At 38.3% G+C, this 15623-nt stretch overlaps 1 protein-coding gene across 3 annotated transcripts in view; it reads right to left on the bottom strand.

Moving 5' to 3' along the window:
- The window catches only part of LOC140340208 (C4b-binding protein alpha chain-like), a 57315-nt gene that overhangs the window by 12155 nt on the left and 29537 nt on the right, over positions 1-15623 (bottom strand). For all 3 annotated transcript variants that reach the window (XR_011922626.1, XM_072425259.1, XM_072425268.1), the window contains exons 10-13: positions 14710-14786; positions 14396-14590; positions 14172-14268; positions 2065-2141 (exon numbers count right to left, since the gene is read on the bottom strand). Coding sequence is in view for 2 of the 3 variants with exons in the window: in XM_072425259.1 (XP_072281360.1) it covers positions 2065-2141; positions 14172-14268; positions 14396-14590; positions 14710-14786 (446 nt within the window). In the remaining variant the exon portion in view is untranslated. The remainder of the gene's footprint in view (positions 1-2064; positions 2142-14171; positions 14269-14395; positions 14591-14709; positions 14787-15623) is intronic.

Raw genomic sequence — 15623 nt, 5'->3', positions numbered from 1 at the left:
CATAGTCTGATGTCAATTAAAGCCAATTGGTATTAAACTAAAAACTGTTAATTACAAATCATTTATAACTTGACTACACAACAGGAGTTGCCATATAAAACTTTCTACTTCCACTGTCACTTCCACTGAGTGCAGTTGTAGATATTTCAGGGTAACAGTCATCAGAAATATATGTAATAATGTATTCTGAGGGGTTTATTAGTAAATTACAAAATTACCTCACGGTGTTTAGATAATTGCAATTATTACATGACATTATTTATAAGATTGTGGGGTTCTGTGGGAGATAAAGAGTTGGGGGTTCTCTCTCACCCACTTAGGTATGGTCAAAGTACAGATAAAATCTGTTAGCAGTAACAGATATTGTTTTTATTGAGCAAATGGTAAATTAGTTTTGCACAATAAAAAATAGACCTTCCATCTTGTCCTAATAAGATAACATCCCTAACTATGGAATTCTTGCATTTAGGTACCCAAATACCAAGAATACCTGTGGGTGTGAGCCCCTTTGTTGACAAAACCACAAAAAATAATGTTCATCTGTTGCATTTTTATGGCTTTACCACATGACACTGGTACACTGCACAGAGAGTCTGGAAGTCCCTATAAAGGGAAGTGGAGATGTGACCCATCGAAAGGACATACAGAGGTGCCAAAGGAGGGTAACAATTGTTTATAGGCCCTGTAAAATTATCATTTATGTGCATCATATTGTTTTGTGTTACTCTTTCACACCTATGACTGAATATAGTTGTTTATGCATAACTGATGAAGACCAGGGTGAATATTCATTAATGAAGTATGTGGCCTTTAAGAGACACCCACTATTAAGCCTAGGTACACACGTGTAATATTTATTGTTAGAAAAAAAAGACCAATGACAGATTAGCGTTATTCACGATTATTCTGAGCGATCATATAGTGCACGATTCTGTACATGCAAAATATAACCCACAAATAATATACACACACTAGATAGGATTGTTTGAACGATGCAGGAAGTGACGTGTACCACAGAAAGTGTAACGCAGAACAATCTTTGATTACTGAACAACCATACACAAAATAGATTGTAAATGATCGTTGCCCAAATGGATCTGCCAGGACAGGTCGTTCGTTTCCAGTGACATTCCTTGATCATCAGTGTCGTTGGCCAAATATTTCACATGTGTACGTAGCCTAAGGCTTTGAGCCCTTGGACTTTGGCTGCAAGAGACGCTTCCCTGGACTTTTAATATTTGTTTGTTTCTATGTACCCTTTGTTTCATTTTTTAAATACTGTTCCAGTTTCTATGTATGTCTCTATTCTTAATATCCAATAAAAATTATTTGAAAATGAAGTATGTGGCATTTACCAAACATTTACTGCTGGTGAAGCTTTCTGGCCAGTGTGTTTAAATATACAGTGACAAACTTACTACCATTGAATGCTTAGCCAAAATCACATGTAGTGCATTATAAACATGCCAATGGGGGATCTATCATATGCTCATAACCTCCCCAGTGGTAACCCCGAGTGTGGCTAGGGGTAGAAAAAAAAAAAAAAAAAAAAAAGATACGGAAAGCAGTAAACCTATGGGAAAGATAGTAAATATAGTGCTTACCTGATGCGCTAGCATCCCTCGTCGTCCTTCGCGTCTTCTTCCTTCCTCTGGCCGGCATCTCCTGCACCCGATGAGTCACAAGTGCTTGTGGACGTTCAAGATCAGGGCGGGAAATTCAAATCTATTTGTATTGCATTTAATACAAAATAACTGTATTAAATGCAATACAGTGGATTTATATGTGTAATATAATAGTATGAGTATAATATTTTTTTTTTAAAAATTCAAAAAAAATATTTTTTTTTATTGTATTTAATTTATAATTTTGACAATTTTGTGTCTCAAACTTTATTATATTCATGCTATTATTATACTGTAAATAAACTTTCAAGAAAAACAATTTACGGATTTTAGACATAAAACTGGACAGAAATTACCCACTCAGAAGGCTAAGGGAAAATATGTTGTGCAAGGAATCTAAAAAAGTTGGTGTTAATATGATTAAAAAGCAATTATTTACCTATACAGATAATTTGTTCAGTCCACCTTCCATCTGCTTGACATTCTCTATAATCCAGTGTAGAGTTTCTCACAAATCTAAAATTGCAACAGTAAACATGTGTAAATGCATTTTGTACAAAAAACTGAAAACATGTACTTTGAAATACATCTCACACTGGAAATCCAAACTATAAAAATTACTTCTAATAGTAAAACATTTGCTCAATACCCGATAATGATCCTCCACAATTTTATAACTGCAGGTTATCTGGTTTTATTGATTACTTAGAAGAAACATTTTTTGTGGATATTCTTTTAATTTCAGTATCTTTGAAGGGGATTATTGTTTCCTAATTGCAAAAAAATTAAAACTAAATACTAAAAAGGAAAATTAAAAGCAGCGCTTGCCCAAATGCAATCTTCTTAAGGGATACAAACAAATCTATTAATTTATTACCAGAAAAATATAAACAAGAAGTGCAAGTCACCTGACACTTTAGGTTCAATTTACAAAATTTTAAAACAAGGATAATGCCGCCTAATTTAGCCATGTCACTAAATTACAATTTTTACTCTCTGTACTTTTGGGACTTTTATTGTATTTTTTTTTTTAAAGAAGTAGGCTTATACAGGAATTACGATGGCTCATAGGTAAGCACTCTGGCCCTTGCAGCGCTAAGTCCTAGGATCAAATCTCAGCAAGGTTCTCCCCATGTTTTGTTTGCGTTGGGTTCTCTAGTTTATTCCCACATTTTGAAAACATACAGCTTATTTAATTGCCTCCCCCCCCCCAAAAAAAAAAAAAAAAGACACCTGACTGAGGTAGGGACATTAGATTGTGAGCCCCTTTGGCGTACAGCTAGTGACATGACTATGGATGTTATAAAGCACTGAATTAATATGATGACACTATATAAATACTGTAATAATAATAATATCCTGGAATGTCAGCTTTGTGTATTGAGCCTAGTGCCTGACATAGTAATATTTGCACATGGGTTAGCCAGACGCTGGTTGGTATGCACACACAATTAGCTGTTAAGCAGAAGAGCATCACTATGATGCTCTCAAATGCATCCACTTCTTTTATTTTTGTCATAAGGATGCAGGCGGTCTGGTAACCCAATTCCTTGACAAAGAACAACAACAACTATATAGACCAGGACAATAGGAAAAATGACATTAAGCTCAAATGGTATATTGGTCCAAAATGCAAGATAGAGAGGTTTTCTGCTATATTGGCTTCTTCAGAGGAGATGGTGACAGCAGAGGAATGCCACCAACTATCCAGGCCAGAATGATGTATTTAGCTATAAGCTAGGAAGGGTAACAGCTGTAGAATCCCTATGGTTGCTTACACCTTAGCGCACAACCTCAATGTAATAATATGATTTATTTTCTTCTTACATGTGTATCAATGTCACTTATTTTCTGTAGACATTCATACAGATTAGACTATGACCAATGCACTAAAATGTAAATTCGTAATAAAATAGGGAAGAATGGGACAGCTATAACTATATGCTTGTCCCAATTAACACACACAGATCAACTTATTGCCCCCCAAAAAACCTTTCCCTGCCCCCCCTTTTTTCCACTAGACTGATACCTGGGGACAAAGCGCAAATTACCACATAGGAAATTGGCACTAGCCTTCATTTAGCACACTGTTTCCTAAGAGGCTGCATTATACAGATGACAGCCGCAGACTCATTGACAGATCCACACATACAAAATCAGGAGCTGTCAATTAACCCCATATCTGGCAATAGGAGGGGGCAGGTCAGAAGTAGAGTAGCCACCTTAATCTCGGCTATAGAATGCCACTGCCTTGTTTTTTTTAAGGCAGAACTTTCATTAAAACAAAAAATGTATTTTCACAGAGCTCTTGATCCCTCCAAAACTGGCTTTACATTTTGGGAATCAGACATGAGCAGAGGACCAGCCTGGAGGCCAGAATTATCTACCCTTAAGTAAAAAAATTGTGGTAATAGCTCAGCTTTACCCATGCACTTTAACCCTAGTAGCTCTTGCTACCACAAAATACTTACCAAACCACCAGATTAACTCTTTTTCTGACCTAAAAACAAACTGGGCAGTTGAACTATTCTACTACCCTGCTCACTAATAACTATACTGGTAAGCAAAAATACCTATTTCAAACTTTCTCATACTATCTTCTTCCACAACTTTCTCAAGCCCTCTTGCTGTTATACCTGCCAGCCTACAAGGGCATTCTCGGATGCATTATGATTATTAATTTATCCTAACATATTAACACAATCCAAGCATCCATTCCTGATAAATAATTGATATGAAAGTCAACTCACCCCCCCTTCTTTCTTCATTTATTGTAACACTTTTACTGCCTGAAGTCCCCACTAACTTCTCATGAATATCTGACAAAAATTTGCCTCATATCTTATTACACAGACCTCATAATAAAACAGCCTACATGTTTTGTACTTGGGTTACATCTGAAAGCAGATCAAGTCTCATGGTTACGTTCTTTACCAAGGTTCTTAAAATCATTGGTTCACGTACATTCACCATTTCTTGGTTTTTACATAAAGGTAGGATTTATTTATTTATCTAGTAGAGCAATAATATTAATATGAATTTAGTGGTTCTATTACAGTGACATTGATACTGTATATACTCATATGGTTCATTACAATTTGTATTAGTACTTCTCTTGCTCGCCTCGTAATACCTCAATACAGCTAAACACATCAGAAAATGAGACTTAAATACATTGTACCTCCAGCAAATACATCTCCTTTGAATCTGATCGTGGAACCTTTTAACCTAGGAAAGGTGCTTTAGGTGAGAAATGGGCAAACCAAACTTTTAAATTCTCCCAAAATGGTGAAAACATTGACTGCAAACTCATGCAGGCAATTAGAGCATTGTATTCAGTGCCCATGGTGGAAGTTAAGTTCCCACATGCCATGTCTCCAAAGATTCATAATAAAAATGGTACAGGGCAGCCTTGTCCATTATTCTCCTTTCTTTTTGCCCGATGTATAGAGCCCTTAGCTCAACACATAAGACACACCCAGATATATCTAGCATAACTGTAAAAGGAACACATTTTACCACTAACGTATATGCCAGTGACATACTTCTCTCCACAACAAATCCTCACATGTTCTTTACTGTGTCTTTATGCGGATCTAACAGCATACAGTACTTTTATTAATTACAGGAAAACCTACATTTACCCGTTAAATCATATTATAGTTTTTTACAAATATGAAATTTTGACAATTCATTAACTAGGGGGCAAGGTTTTAATGCTCTTACGTCCATTGAGTGTACATGCTAAATGATGATGTATTTAGCTATAAGCTGGTAAGGGTTTTTCTTTCACGATCCTTTCCAACGACAAAAGACTGCGCGATGCATGAACAAGTGCTGTACATACAGCACTGTTCTGGTCTATAGAGTGGGGAGGAAGACGGAGAGGCACCCTGCTGCGTGCACTCTCCCTCCTTTCCTTGAACTAGGATCGTTCAAAGTCCATCGTCCGTGGATCTGCCAGGACGGTCCTTTGGATGATGAGTGCTGTACACATGCACAATATTGACACTGAGCCGTACATAGCTTAGGAAACGACCTCAAACTTTAAGTGAATAAGATATAACCCTCCAATCACATGGATGTTGACCATCCTCTACCTTCCTTCTACACCCCCACCCTCCTTTTGTAATGTTTATGTTTTATTCCCCTCCTCAAGTTATCAATGCAGTTGAAGCATTATACAATTTTTATGTCTGGGTTTTGTGTACTAGGGGGAACACTCTTGTATATAGAATCTTGACAGATTGTTATTTTACTGTTTTTCGTATCAAAACCGTGGGGAGGAAAATGTTTCTTTTTTTTATATTCTTCATGTGTTATTTAGGTTTCTCCCCTTCATTTTAGTATTTTTTTTGTTATTGTTATGTACTATTTCTTGAAATATTTTCAATAAAAATATACATTAAAAAAAAAAGAAAAACATTGACCTCCTTCAAGTTTGCCCTAGTTTTTTCTATTTCAGGCACACAGATAGAAAGACCTTTGGAGTTTAAGGGACACACTGTCCAAATAAAAGGTCAACAACATTCAAAAGTGGCCAGGGTTCTATATAAGCTACTGAAATCAAAACATGTAAACATAGAGCTATACCATGAATCTTTGGTATTTATATAGCATTGACATATTACACAACACTTTACCTATATTAACTACATACACCAAGTCTTAAGCAAGACAATCAGTGCAATGATGACAAAGGTACCCCAAGAAGAAAGAGAAAGCAAACAAAAATATAAAAGGAATTAGGTATCCAGACAAAAAACAATGATACTCTCAAATATGAAAATCAGTAGAAAGTTCATTTCAGGTATTCCAGAAAGCAGTGTAATGCCTCAAATAGTTATCCAGTTGCTCCAGTAACCTGTAAAGGTATCATAGCAATCTTGAACTTGAGACATGAACTCTTCCACACATTGCAGCTGGGATAGTTACCATTCCTGGAAGGCAGAAGTAGATGAAGCCTTTTGATACCTCTAGAAGCCGGAAAGAAAAATCTCAGGTGTTCTTTTTCTACAGCAGAAATACAGCCTAAAGTCTATACCAAAAGTATAAATTTTGGGGGGGGTGGCAAGTCAAGGAGCCAGGCGCAGGCATCTTCTGAGTGCTCTGGCCAATGGGAGGCTAAAAATCAGCAGACACATGCAGAGAGGGGTCAGTGCGCAGATGCCTGTATTCTGCAGGACAGCAGCTGCCACTCACACACCGGCAACTGCAGCTCTATTTCACAGGAGCTGGGACTTTGACTGGGGACCCGGCTCCTTCCAAGATGACCCAATGGGTCAGCCAAGGCTACAAATCACAGTCTGCAGAACAGTGGACCGCTTTAAGAGGTTTGGAGGTAAGATACAACCAACAGACCCCCCCCACCACCACCCATCTACTCAACTCCAAAGGAACACAGAACCTAACGAGCCACTCAGGGCCATACCTACAAAACTAATTCAACAAAACTAAAGACCAATGGGCATCCAGAATTTAGTCCACACTGCAGAAGGAGGTGATCGATAAGAAACATTTGTGAATGCCAATAAGGAAATGTACTCTTACTGAGAGAGCCAAAGAAGTTGAAGCCAGATTGAGGAAGCTTGAGATGTCCCAGTCATCTATCTGCCAACCTTTGCTCAATGCAACTCCTCAAAGAAGATGGTGAAAACCGCAATTTACAATAACATCAGGTTCTGCGGTATCCCAAAAAGACATCTGGTCCTGATCTTTGGGCCTTGGTTACCACCATTCTTATCTCTGTCCTCTGGCAACAACCTACAATTACCCTTGAGTTAAACAGAGACTTAATGGGTACCGCGAATACTACAATTCTTAAACAGCCTTGTGGCGTTCACTGCAGGGCAAGAAATCATGCATAGAACATAGCACAATGTACCTGTGGACTTTGATGGTGCTACAATTACCCTTCTTCCAGACCTCTCTTGCCTCACCCTACAGATGCGACAAATAGCATGCCCTCTGCTCCGTGCGATATGCCGAGCAGGAGTACAGCACAGATGGGGTCATCCCTTCCACCTTTAAAATGGTATATTGCTTTGCAAGTCTTAAGAAGTGTAGTTGTTCTCATATACGTATTGGAACACATTGAATAGTTAAAAGGTCGGGGTTTTGCGGTGGTATTATTTTAGTTTCTGACTGACTTTAATACTGGTTCACATGCTCTCATATCTCCCTTTGTTTTTTTATATTGCTTATGCTACAAGTTATTGATATCCTGCTCTAGCCTTCTTAGGCCCCATGTATTATGTTACCTTTTCTACTAGAGGTTGTTGAATATCAACAGCTCAAAATTCAGGGCTATGGTTATTCTTTGTCTGTATATTTAATTTTTAGTTTTGTTTACTTGCAATGACTCCTGTTGCACCTTGTTTTGCTTGCTTCTATGGCTCGAACGTTTACTCCCACGTAGGTCTATGAGTGTTGTTGAACTTTCTAACATACGCTACTATTTAGCTTCTTTGTTTTCTCTTCATTTACTTCCCATCCCTTGCTCCCATCTTCTTTTCCTCGCTCCTCTTATCTCTCCCTTTTGGGCTAACATTCTATTGTACAAGATATGGATACATTTCGGTTAGTGTTAAAGGTTTACATCACTCTGCTCAATGTAGTTTCAAGAGATCAAGATCAATGTAGTTTCAATATTGCACCATTTGCAAGCAAATACCTGCTTTATTTTGGAAATTCATTTTCAGATTCTAAATCTAAGGGAGTTTGTATTTTATTCTACCACGCCCTCACAAGGCAAGGTGTGGAAATGCAGCGCTATTCATATGGTAGATACAGGTTTGTGAAGGGAACAATTCAACATACTTTTACTTTTGCCAGTTTACATGCACCAAATGTTAACCAATTTGCCTTTTACGAAGAAGCTCTGACACAGTTGCAAGAGTTCTCCTTGCGTAGTGATCAGAGGAGATCTTTATGTTGCATGAGACCCAATTTTAGATGTTCCAGAGTGACATCTCACCTTTCCTGCACTACTCTAAAGAAAATTAAAAAATTACTGTTTGAATTCCAGCTAGTGGATGTTTGGCGTGTTTAGCACACAAGAACTAGGGATTACACATTATTCAGCCTTTCACGAAAGCTACTCCCATTTAGACTATTCATGTGTACAACGTTGTGCCTTGGATGCCTTTTCTGCCTCCTACATAGGATCTCATTCTCTCTGAGCAGACTTTCACCAAAGAATCATAGTTTTTCTCCACTATGATTTAGTTAATTCTTTAACACCCTTGGAAACATACAAATGTTACATTAGGGGGTAAAAAAAAAAAAAACCGCCAGGGAAATATTGACTTTGCTGCTACAACAGAAGGCTAAGGCTTAATTGGCAAAATGTTCCCGTCCCCCAACTCAATATTTGGTAGTGAGGTGACAGAAAACGTTGAAATGGGTGTATTGCAGAAAAAAAAATCTGGGTCTTCCAAAAGTCGAACTTTTGAGGAAATAAAGGACACTTTCATGAGTGCAAAGCTGTCAATCCCTGCCTGATCCTTGTCTAGTATGTCCCCTGCCCTCCTAACAACTTTTTCTGAGTTTTTTCTTGCACCCGATCTTGCACTTTGGTGGTACAGACTGGGTGATGCAATTTCCTGAAAATGTAAATAAAATTGACGATCACACTGCGCATGCATGACAAGCGTCATGTTAGTCTAGGTCCATGAAAAATATAATAGGGCACTAAAAAGTGAAAAATACCAGTAAGAGAACAGAGGTGGAGAAACGAGTGGCAACAGTGAATAGTGCAGTATTATATTCCAACACAGGTAATGATCTATATATGAAAAGATACAACAAGAAAGCAAAAACAGGTAAGGAGGTACCCCGTGCAAAGGGAGACAAAACCACTCAAAAATGAAACATTGAGGTAACCCTAATTTCTGAACAATAGATAAGGAATGTATTACATGGGTTAGAGATACACAGAGACTGTCATGAAGGGGAGGCCAGAATGCCATCAGACTCCTTAAGATAAGCACAGATTCCTGTGAACTGGTAAAACCCCAAACCAGACCAGGGTGAACCAAGACAAGTAGGGATCCAAACAGATAAGCACTAGGTACCCCCCAACAGATAAAAGGCCCACAGGGTCTTCAAAACACAGATTAAATACCATATGAAATCATGAGAATAATAAGGCACATGAGGGAACCACTAAAAGCCAAACATCCACACAAATACAAAACAAGGTAACTTGTACAAGAAATCAATGCCAAGGACATAAGATTTAACATTCAAAAATAATGCCCAGCAAATCAAAAGCTAAAAACGTAAGGATGGGAGCAAGGGCCCTTGAGGAGACCCATACTCTGATGATAGGTCGATGGATGTAAGATGTCCAAGTGAATGGGTGTAGATCTCAACAGTGTAGAAAGTCCAAGCAAATAAATACAGCAGAGATCAAAAGTTCAACATTACAATGCAAAAGACAAGGACCAGCAAAGGCACAAGGGATGAAGATAGTAGGTAGGGATACTTCACTATTGTTGTAAGCAATTGGCCGATGTGAAGAGGAATTTACAATCTTGTTTTGGAGGACAACCAGGTTGCCACTGACCTGGGAGAGTTATCCTCATAGGTGATAATGGGTTCGGATAAGGCTTTAATCTCACTACCTAAAGGTCTAAAGCTGCGTACACACTTGCAATTTTTGTCGTTGGAAAGGATCTTTCACGATCCTTTCCAACGACAAGGGGCTGCAAGATGCATGAACGATGCTGTACATACAGCACCGTTCATGCTCTATGGAGAGGGGAGGGGGGAGAGCGACGGAGCGGCACCCTGCTGCGCGCTCTCCCCTTCCCTTTCATTACGATCGGCTGTCGTCCATCGTCCGTGGATCCGGCAGGTCGGTCGTCCGGACGATGGACGACACCGACTGTACACACGGAAGATTTTCGCCCGATAATTGGCCGATGCCGATTATCGGGCGATAAAAATCTGCCGTGTGTACGTAGCTTAATACATGTGGGTACCTGTGTTTTTTGTCAGCAGGTGTTGTGCCAGGGTGCGTTGAGAAACAGGGTATGGAAAGATCTGGGCCCCATCAAAATACAACATTAGTTAGTCTCTGGCTTTAAAAAGAATGTATTCTCTTTGCTTAAAGACATGCAGCCTGCAAAGTATATCCCTGATTTGGGAGGGATTGAAGTCACAGAATCCAAAGGTTCAACTGACCCACTCAGTTTCCCCAAAAAGCATGTCTCCCCAAAAGCATATTATAAAAACAAAAATAGACTGTAAATTCTTAATAGAATGGAGGTCTATTGTACCCCATGGCCTAAAGGATACATTGCAGATCAATATTTTTCCCAACAGTGGTCCTCGAGATCATCAAAATAAAGTCATACATCCTAATTATAAGAGAGTGCCGAGTGCTCGCTGTGTCCTGAAGGGTGTTAAATGTTGACATGCAGGAAAAGATGGTTAGCTCCCTCTTCTTCAGATACTGATGTAGGCATTCTAATGTTCTCCTGGGGGCCTGAAACCAGCAACTGACTGCAGTTACAATGTCTCCTTAGCAGAGCAGACCTCGTCTTCACACGCATTCCCAGGCACAGACAAGCCACAATTTTTAATTCAAAACTACCAGTAATAATTTAGGTTTAAAGATTTAGGCTCAATTAAATTCTATCAATCATTACCATCAATCTCAAAAGAGAGAAAAAAAAAAAAAAAAAAAACTGAAGGTAAAAGGCGCCATAATGAGTGAGTTTACAAGGCAAAGGGGAAGCAGAATGCAAGCATATATGACTTCCCAGACAGTGCCCTACTGGTAGTTACCATTAGGCTGACCGCCCACATCAAGCTATATGAGCCAGATGCCTTTTCCACATTTTCACAGACCTTAAACTTTTTTTTCCTCCATATGCAAAGAGTGCCCCCTTAACCTTTGCATTGACGATGCAGTGAATAATTGTGAAGAAATGTATCTATATATACACCATTTATATATTTTTTATAGGGTGATCATACCTTCCTCCTAAATGCCTCTTCTCAATGGAGAACAGATTCTGTTCAGCTAATCTCCCCCTATAGCTGAGCTGCCACTACCTTTTTATCATTATTAAACAGGATTTATATAGCACCAACATAATACACAGCGCTGTACATTAAATAGGGGTTGCAAATGACAGACAGATACAGACAGTGAAGAGGACAGGAGGAGGAGAGGACCCTGTCATGAAAGAAGTGGGGGAAGTAATACACAATAGGAGTGGAGATATGGAGTGGAGGGAAGTAGTGAAAGTTTCAAAAGACAGAAGAAGACAGGTAGGCAAGTTTGAAAAAAATAGGTTTTGAATGCTCTTTTAAATCAGCAGAAAGTAGGAGCTAGCCAAATAGGATAATGAAGACAATTCCAGAAATTCAGGACAGCTCTAGAAAAGTTGTGGAGCTGTGCGTGTGATGAGGTTATGAGTGAGGAGGTCAGCAGTAGATCATTGAAAGAGCAAAGAGAGTGGCTAGGGGAGTATTTTTTACCAGGTCAAAGAGGTAAGTGGGACAAAAACTGTGGAGGGATTGTAAGGCAAAGCACAGGAACTTGCATTTGATTCTAAAGTGAAATGGAGGCCAATAAAGAGAACTACAAAGAGGCAGCAGAAGAGGAGCAGTGGGAAGGATGGATGAGTCTGGCTGCAGCATTATCAGACCAGAGGATGAATTACCATTGAAAGAAGCTGTCAGACAGGTAGGAAGTAAACCCAAGAGCAGTGTCACTGATACCATCGGAGTGGATGATTTGGATTAGAAGGGGGTGGTCAACAGTGTCAAAAGCAGAGGAAAGATCAACAGTTGCCTTGTGACTTAGCTCTGATGAGGTTTGTGGCCACTTTAGTAAGGACTGTTTTGGTGGAATGAGCAGCTTGAAAGACAAACTGGGGAGGGTCAAGGAGAGAGTAGGTGTTCAGGTAATCGGTGAGCACTCAAGAAGTTTGAAAACATATAGAAGTGAGGACGGTAGCTGGAAGGTAGGGAGGGAACTAGCGAGGGTTTCTTCAGGATAGGGAGAATAATGGCATGTTTAAAAGCGGAGGGGTAGTTAACCAGTAGAAAGAGAGAGGTTGAATAGTTTGGTTAAGGCAGGGGTCAGGGTGGAGGAATGGGCACTGAGTAGATCAGAGAGAATTGGGTTTAAGAGGACAAGTAGTAGATGGAGATGAGGAGAGGAGACTTCATGCAGAGTAACAGGGCTGAGGAAGGTGAGTGGTGATTTAACGGTGGAAGGGGTGGATATGGTTGCAGAGACATTATGTCTGATTTTGTAAATAATATCTCTAAAGTAGGTGGCTATGTCTTGGACAGAGAAGGTAGTTGTGGGGGGAGGCGGTGTGGGATTTAGAAGGGAGTCAATTGTTGAGAAGAGGCTGAACAGTAAATTCAGTCTTAAAATGTCTGGCTTTGTAGTCGATGAAGTCGGTACTGAGGCCAGATTTTCTCCACTTGTGTTTAGCACAACAGTGCATGAACAGTCTTTAGTAGATGTAGACTGTAGAGGAAACACAGGAGTCGGGTACATCTTTACTTTTCTAACTTCCTCATAAAAAAAGAGAAAATGTGCTTGATAACTGGTCGTTCTTGAATCTATGCTATGCGGACGATCACTTATAAAATTATTTTCTAGAAAAAAATCTCGTCCACAGTTGGAAAGATTATGGAGAGTATGATAAAGAAACACATAGAAAAGTCAAACTTACTTGTCTGTAGTTATTTGATAAAGACTTTGCTACCTTTTTATAGACGAGTAGCAAATTGGTGCCATGCCAGTGATTAAACAAAATTAGAAACAATGGCTCAACTCTTTAAGAACATGTGGGTGTAATCCATTAGGTTTTAAGAAACAAAAATGAGAAAAATGCTGGGGTTTCTTTCGCAAAAGTTCTATTACTATAAAAACCTAATCAACAAGGTGCAACATTTGGTATGGTGCAAAAATTGACCTATCATTATACATTGATACAGTGACCTTATACATTGTTATAAAAATTATTTATTTTTGATCATATGGCTCAATGAATGTGATATGATGTTATTCAGTTCTGTACCAAGTTTTACTTTCCTACTTTAAAGTGTCAATTGTTGCACTATACTAAATTTTGCACTTTTTGTATTAAGTTTTAATAATAGAACTTTCGACAAAGAAACCCCAGCCCTTTTCTTTATTTTGTTTCTTGATATCCTATCCAATCTGGGGCAAGCACATTACCTATTTATCGATGTTGTAAGGTGTCACCACTGTGTTAAACATTCAAACTGTAATCCACGGGTCAGGTACTATATTAACATAAATTTTATTCAGCTGTTGCTCGATCACATCAATTTTGAGTGACTGGATTGTTTAGGACTGTGTCATTGCAATTTGCATTTTGGACTTAAGGTCACCATTTTCCTTTGTGTACACAGAACTAAAACATTTTTAAGTAAATATGCTTTTTCATTTTTTCTAATTTTATATTCTTTATCTTTTTTTTGTATATTTTTAAATGCCCTAGTTATACCATCTTTGTATTTATATTTAATAAAAACAGATTTTACCCTTCTTCACAGGTGTGTATTGTTCTGGAGCCAAACAGGTCACTTTGAAATAACACATGTCCATTTTTTATTTTTCCTGGATTCCCACAAGATATAGCTAAAAAAGAAAGACAAATGGCATGTTTTTGCTCCACCCACTAACAAACTTTTTGTAGTTATCCAGCATAAATAATTTGTATTACAGTATAGATCCAAAATACAAATATATAGAAAAAACCACTTACGTATACAAACTTCTCCAGGGTTTGACCAGCTATGATCAATGCAGGTTATTGTGAATTCTTTAGTATTATTTCTAAAACCTGGTTTGCAGTTATAATGGGCAACAGTACCAGTTAAATAGATGGGAGGACTGGAAAGACTGGGTGAGGTTTTCGCAAGTGATGCAAAATGAAATATTGGAGGGGAGTCACATGTAGCTGCAAAAAAAGTATAAAAAAAAATATATATATAACAAATAGTAATTTTAGGCTAACACTGCCAATACCATTTTTGACTATTACAATACCAATAAATATTATAATAGAAAAAACAAAACCTTCACAAACAGGAGCTGAACCATTCCATGTTCCGTTTGCTTGACATATTCTAAAGTTTGATGAAGTCAAAGCATACCTAAAAAAAAAAACAAAAAAACAAAAAAAAACCCAATGCATTACATTCAATGTTATGTTTCAACATAAAAAATGTGCAAACGTCATTTTTATCATTTTTAAATATTTTAAAATAATTCATCCTTCCATAAAAGTTCTTGTACAGGCACTTTCTATTACAGGCTGACAATGCCATGGATCTCAATAGACCCAGGTACTAGAGGTACATTCCTAAGATCTAGTGAGTTTACTAGCAGAGCAAATAGTTCTCGCACATTTATCTATCTTCTGATGGCTACTTCCAGCGGAATAATGTGATATGTCACAGGGCTCAAATCATCTTAACATAGTTTCTTGACTTTCATTTCAATATGTCAGTATGGTCTAAAATCCCTATGGAATGGTTTTATCATCTTTCCAAAACGATTTCTTTGTCTCAAAGTAATATTGTCTGTTTATTGTCCTAAAGTAATATTGTCTGTTTAACCCCCTAGCGGTATTCCCGAGTGTGGATTTTAGGTGCCAAAAGCAGTAATCCCAGGTCACACTGGGGGGGTCATTGTAAGCTAAAAAAAAAAAAAAAAAAAAAAAAAAACCCCACTTACTTTCCTCCGTTGTCTTCCCCCGTCGTCCTTCTGGTCCCTGCAGGTCCTGGGGTCTTCTCCCTCTGATCTACATGTGCAGCAAAGTGAAGAGTCAAAATCCCTGGGGTTTCCCGAGACGTCGGTGCTGGTTCGTGCGGGCGGAGAGGCCGGTAATTAAAATACCTTTGTATTGGATTCAATACAAAATAGCTGTATTGAGCCCAATACAAAGAAATCTTCACATAAAAATGATATATATATATATAGGGCTACGT

The sequence above is a fragment of the Pyxicephalus adspersus genome, chromosome 1 (genome assembly GCF_032062135.1).
Source record: "Pyxicephalus adspersus chromosome 1, UCB_Pads_2.0, whole genome shotgun sequence".
NCBI classification, from domain to species: Eukaryota; Metazoa; Chordata; class Amphibia; order Anura; family Pyxicephalidae; genus Pyxicephalus; species Pyxicephalus adspersus.
Note: the sequence above shows the minus strand (reverse complement) of the source record. Positions and strands in the feature narration are given on the sequence as shown.